The sequence below is a fragment of the Gossypium raimondii genome, chromosome 12 (assembly GCF_025698545.1).
Source record: "Gossypium raimondii isolate GPD5lz chromosome 12, ASM2569854v1, whole genome shotgun sequence".
Classification (NCBI taxonomy): Eukaryota; Viridiplantae; Streptophyta; class Magnoliopsida; order Malvales; family Malvaceae; genus Gossypium; species Gossypium raimondii.
The window spans coordinates 44,355,524-44,362,001 of NC_068576.1; the positions used below are offsets into that span (position 1 = coordinate 44,355,524).

The 6,478-nt window shown below is 33.6% G+C and overlaps 2 protein-coding genes across 2 annotated transcripts; both read left to right on the plus strand.

The window, feature by feature from the left end:
- Positions 1-856: 856 nt before the first annotated feature.
- Positions 857-1,342, plus strand: LOC128035512 (uncharacterized). Its single transcript, XM_052625282.1, has one exon. It carries the CDS (start codon positions 857-859, stop codon positions 1,340-1,342), a length of 486 nt encoding a protein of 161 aa, XP_052481242.1.
- A 1,104-nt stretch (positions 1,343-2,446) lies between these two features.
- On the plus strand, positions 2,447-3,500 carry LOC105764368 (HMG-Y-related protein A). The gene is made up of 2 exons (XM_012582906.2): positions 2,447-2,664; positions 2,760-3,500. Exons 1-2 carry the CDS (start codon positions 2,587-2,589, stop codon positions 3,228-3,230), a joined length of 549 nt encoding a protein of 182 aa, XP_012438360.1. The 5' UTR covers positions 2,447-2,586; the 3' UTR covers positions 3,231-3,500.
- Positions 3,501-6,478: the final 2,978 nt, after the last annotated feature.

Consider the following 6,478-nt stretch of genomic DNA (forward strand, 5'->3'; position numbering starts at 1 on the left):
ATGACCAGTTACAGCCGGCAAAAAGGATTTTCCATCGGATGTTCTGGAAGTTCGATCCATGTGTGCGGGCATTTCCCCACTGCAAGCCACTTATGCAGGTGGATGGGACCTGGCTGTATGGAAAATATACACAGATCCTACTTCTTGCAGTTGCTCAAGACGGCAACAGAAACGTGCTCCCGATAGCATTTGCTATTGTAGATAAAGAGAACATGGAGTCTTGGGAATTCTTCCTCACAAACCTGCGAAGGTATGTTATTAGTAACGATAACATTTGCATCATCTCCGATAGAGGGAATGGTTTAATTGCAGCAATCAGACGTTCTGGTGTGCTGTGGAGATCCGTTTACTACATCCGTCACATTGCGGCTAACTTCCACAAAGATTACAAGAATGCAGACTGGAAGAGACAAGTCGTGGCAATGGGTAAATGATAACCTTATATTTTCAATATAAGTTGTAATGTTTCATGTTATGGAGTTACTAGAACTTATTTTTCTTAATACGTATGCAGCGTACGAGTTAGAGCCACATATGTTCCGGCAAAAAATGATCCGACTTGAGAGTGACATGGAGGGGCAGACAAACACATCTTTCCGACAATGGTTGGGCACAATGGAGCCGTGGCAATGGGCTCAAAGTTTTGACAAGGGCTTTCGTTATGGCCAAATGACCACAAACTTAGTCGAGGGGATCAACGCTGTTTTGTTAAAAACACGTCATCTTCCGATTGCATCTGTATTTTCTGCTACTTTCTACAGGCTGGCTACTTTGATACCAAGAATGGGTCAGCAGCAAGTCGACCAGATTGAGGCGGGACACGTGTTTGTCGAACATGTTAGGGATACAATGGTAAATGGCAAATCGGTTGGCGAGGTCAATGAATGTAGAAATATATTCACGACGACTGGAAACATTTCGAGTTACTGAGAGCATCAGTCGTCGACCTGGTATACCAACTAAGTCTTACGGAGTTGATCTCCGGAACCGACGGTGCGAGTGCAGAAGGTTCGAAACACTTCATTATCCCTGTGCGCATGTCGTGGCAGTGTGTGCTAAAGTTAACGTCAATGTTGAACAATATGTCGATAATGTGTACACGCTGGAGCGCACATTGCGTGTCTGGGAAAATGAGTTCCCCGTCTTGCCTGACCTATCAACGTGTGAGGTGCCTCTGACGACTTTCGAGCTTCTCCCAGACAGAGGGCTGCGGAGGAATCCGAGAGGTCGTCCGCAGTCAAGCAGAATCCGTAATGAAATGGACATCAGGGAGAAGTCTGACGGAAAGCGTTGTGGAATATGCAGGTTAAGTGGTCATAGTCGGAATAAATGTCCTAACTGAAACTTTCATGTTGGACAGTCATCCGGATCGGGTCGTAATTGACCTAATATTGTAAAAAAAATTTCTGTTTTTTTATTATTATTTTTTGTTTTTTTTGATATATTTTGGTAAATAAAAAAATTTATATATATTTTGGTAAATAAAAAAAAAGTTATAACATTTTGGTAATTTTTTATTTTTTTATATTATTTTTGTAAAAAACCCTCTTCTTGTTCTTTTTTTTTTTTCTCTTCTCCTTTCCTTTTCTTTCCTTATTTTTCTTTCTTTCCTCCCCTTTCCTTTTCTTTCATTCTTTTTCTTTCTTTCCTCTCCTCTCCTTTCCTTTTCCTTTTTTTTTCTTTCTTCCTTTCTTTCTTCTTCTTCCCCTTTCCTTCTTCCCCCCACCAACCGACCACCCTTAAATTCAAGGGTGGTGTCGCCAACAGGGAACCATTGTTTGGTGCCGCCAACAGGATTCCCTTATTTGGTGGCGCCAACAGTGTTCCCTCTACCTAGGGAGTTGTCAAATCAGTCCAGGTTTTTTTTTCTATTTTTTTATATATTTTGGTAAATAAAAAAAATTATATATATTTTGGTAAATAAAAAAAGTTATAATATTTTGGTAATTTTTTTTTATATTACTTTTGTAAAAACCCTTCAAAAGTGTGATGAGAAAAAAACAAACAAACCTAGACTGCAATTTATCTATTGTTTCAATGAAAGTATTGGTCCAGCTCAGTTGTGCTCGATTATCATCAGGCCCCCACCCTTCGCTGTAAATTCTCCCTTGTGATCTCCTGTACATGGCCTTTTCTGATTCGTCATAGTAAATCTGAAACCCCGCTCTCCTCTCCTACCCTTACTTGCCCTTTTTTGTATTACTTTTGCGCAGCCAGTGGTACACCTTCGACGCATCAAAAAAGAAAAAACCTTAATTTATTATTGTAACTGATGTGATGAATTCAAAGCAGAAAAGGAATTCATTAATCCGAATCCACGTCATCAATCCTCGTAGTGTCGCATGAAATAAATGGATACCGTTGGATAAACACCCCCCAATAAGCTATCCCTAGCCGTTGGATTATAGCTCCTACCATTGTTCTTCTCCCTTTCCTTCCATCTCACAGCCAAGTTTTCCCTTTTAAATCCTAAAGCCTTCTCAACAAAATCAACAATTAACAGTTCACTACTTCGTCTTCCTCTCACTCTCTTCTTCGCTTTCTCTTAAATAATACGAAAGCTAAGAGAAAAAGCTCTAAATTTCAATGGCGACCGAAGAAATTAGTCGAACTCAAGGCCTCAATCCTTCTCAACAATCTTCTTCACTTCCAGACTACCCTCAGGTAGTTTGCATTTCGTTGTTTTGTTGGGCTTTTCCCGATCATTTCATTTGATGTTAACTTTTTTTTTTTTTAAATTTTCTGATTTTACTTGATAGATGATTTTGGAAGCCATAGAGGCATTGAATGAGAAAGAGGGTTCCAGTATGTCATCCATCGCCAAGCACATCGACTCCACTCACTCCGATCTCCCAGCGTCTCACTCCACTCTCCTCTCCCACCACCTCAACCAGATGAAACAAATGGGTCAAATTGTTATGTTGAACAACAATTACTCGAAACCCGACCCCAATGCCCCACCCAAGCGTGGACGTGGACGTCCACCTAAACCCAAGGTTCCTCTTCCACCTGGCGTCGTCGTCTCTCCTCCCAGACCTCGTGGTCGTCCGCCTAAGCCGAAGGACTTATTGGCTCCCCCCAAGACCAAATCCGTCAGCACCGGAAGGCCGCGTGGGCGCCCCCCTAAGAAGGCTAAGACTGGTACCAACACTGCTCCTCCACCTCCTCCCGGCGTGAAGCGAGGCCGCGGTCGACCTCCCAAAGTGTTACCGTCGGTTGGTTTTCAGTAAAGCAGCCAACTTAAATGAAAGAGAATGGAGAAAATGGCTCATACCGTCATTGCTCCACCTCCCGCTTTAGGTTTAATATTTTTTTAACCTTAATTTTTTAGGTGTGGTTTAGTTATCAGCTAATTGACGTTTTAGCTGTGTTTTTTTTTTCCTTTGAATTTGTAGTTAACTTGGGGTGGGGGTACTGTAATGATTTTACTGTAGGGCTTAGACTTTACTTTAGTTCGACTCTTTGTAATTTCCATGTAATTGTTAAGACCCTTTTCTTTACCCTTTGATCACTTTTTTTCATTTCTTTTGCTTTTGCTTTTATATTTTTCTATTAAAAGAAAACAGTACAACTAATCTAAATATCTTTTGCTTTTTACCCTTTTTTTAAGAAGACAAGTTGTAAGGTTAGCTTTTCTAAATAATAATTTCAATTATTTGGAATGTTATTTAAGGTTAAAATATGTTGTGGTTCATTTATTTAGACACAATTTGAAGTTTTTATATTTAAGTATCAAAGTATGTTGAATTCCAAATTTAACTTTGTGTAAATGAACCCACAACATGTTTATTAAATAGTTTTTATATGATGATTTTGTTTTGTAATGGGTTGATTGTTGATTGTAATGGTTGGTTTAATCAATTGATTTTGTTTTGTAACTGATAGTTGAAATTGATATTTGTAAAATAACAAATAAATGTATGACATTTTATTATTAAGTATTTGTTTGTTTATAATACTTTAGTCTTTATTGGGTGAAATTATTGAAATAAAATATTAGTACCAAGGAATTAAAATATTCATTGTGAAAATTAATTAGTGAATATTTTTTAGATATATTTTGGATTTTGAAGGTAAAAATGAAAATGAGAGAATGAATGTTACAATGCTTTGAGACCTTTATTAGGTTTGAAAGTATGTGGCAAAATAAGTAATTTTTGAGCAAGCATCATTGGATATGTCATTTAATGTCTCATTCCTGATTAGTTGTGAAAAAAGTTATTCATTCTAGTGTTTTTTTGTTTTGGAGGTTTTAGTTCAACAAACTTTTACAAATTTTCATTCACCAAACACTACAATTAGTGATTTTGACTACTCAATCATTAATTTATGTCAAAATTAGTTAAAAAAAAGCTTAAAACTCTATTTTAAACTTTTAAAATATAATAATTAAAACTTAAATTTTGAGTAAAGTATAGGGTCTAATAGCTTGTTTTAATTTATATAAAATTGCTAAAGAAGCATACTTAAGTTTAAATGATTTGAAAAAAGTAATGTCTAGGTTGTTCAAATTCATTTATTTTTGAAAGAAAATTAAATTTTGTTAATACTTGCAACATGTAATAATATGATATCATATAATGCTATCACATTTTAATAATATTATTGTATAAGTATCAAAGTATGTTAAAAATTAAATAAAAAAATTTAAGCACCAATTAACTACAATTCTACAAATGAGAAAAGTTCAAAAAGCAAAGTATATATTAACCTTCAACAATCAATTATAACACAACATGGTATGAATAAAATAATATGAACATGTTTGAAAAAGCAAAAAAAAAAAAAACCTAAAATTTTATATAAATTAAATCATTAATGTTTTGAAATCTGTATAAATATAATATACATAGGAATACATAAGTTGTTTATTGAAAATTATTACAAGTTTAATTTAATATATTTTATTTTTCGAACTGGATCAATAACTTGGTCTGTGTATAATTTTTAAAATTTTGATCTAAGATAATTTAGACAAAATGTTTTTCTAAAAAATTTAAAGCAGTTTAAAGAAAACTTTAGCGATAATATTGTTTTGTAGTAAATAATATAAAATTTTGTTGAAATTAAATTGGGTCTGAATAAAAGTTTGAATTTATCTCTGAACAAATTGTTTGAAAACGATAAAATCAAAAGCTTAGACAAAAAATCGATAATTAAACTGATTTATGTTATAAAATAAATAGACAGAGAGTAAAGAACAAAAAAAATGAGAGAGCAATAGAGAGCGTATTTTATTGATAAATCGGAATATTTATGAAGCTTCTTCAAAATCTCTATTTACATATCTATAATGCGCATGATATGCTACCTCATTAAAAATCTTACTAGGAAAATCCAATAGGACAAAACCTCGGTTAAGGGAAAAAGAGTACAACGCGTATTTACTCACCCTCATGAAAACATCACATACTTTTTCATATTCTAAGTATTCAATCTTGAATACTAGTTTTTCAAATGACCATTTGAATGTATTTGCTAAACATTTATATTACCATTCTTTTGAAAGTCATGAGTGATGGAAAATTAAGGGGAAAATAAATTTTGAGCTCTTCAAGAGTTTCAACAATAATCATAGCAAACATTACTCATGATTCTTCTATAAAAACACAAATAGGTATTTTGGATCATATTATAATCCTCCTTCAACTACTATTTACCACATATATTCAAATTATTTCAATTCATATATATGAACAATTTCGAGAATGTCAATATGCTTCTAGCATCCAAAATCCTTCAAGTATTTTAATATAAACTTTACTATATAGTGGTTCATAAAAGGTTATAACAACAATCATTAGATACATGTTAAATCTTTTATGAATTGCAGATATAATATATCTAAAGGTTATTGCATCCACTACAAAAAAATATTATATCTTTTTATAATCAATGCCAGGACTTAGCGAAAAACTTCATATTTTTATTCCGCTTTTGTAAAACTACTTATTCGCACCCTCACTGGCTTTATACCTTTAGATATTTGGACTATTGGTCCAAAAACCTACACGAATTTAATTGTACTTGAGTTGCGTCTTTCAATTTTGATCCATTTACTCCATATCTATATTTCTCAATATATTTATTCAAGATCCTCCTTTTATTTCATTATTTCAATAATAATATTGCATGTAAAATTATTGTCGACCACTTTTATTATCCAGTTCCACATTTTCTCTAATTTACATAACTTATCGAGATCTCTTATTTTCATTATTTTAATCTTTAGTTTCAAGTACCTGAACCTCTTCTAGAGTTTTACTTATTAGTTATGTTTTCGGCCTCTTCTGGAGCACCCGCCTCCACTGTATGACCGTTTAGAATAATTTTCATCTTTGGAATCAATCAATCTATTATTTATTCTAACTGGCTGTCCTATTGGGACTTTGATTCAAATTAAAATATTAGATGGTATATAACAATTGGTTATTCTCATTAAGTTTGTAAATACATCTAACAGTTAACTTATAATGAG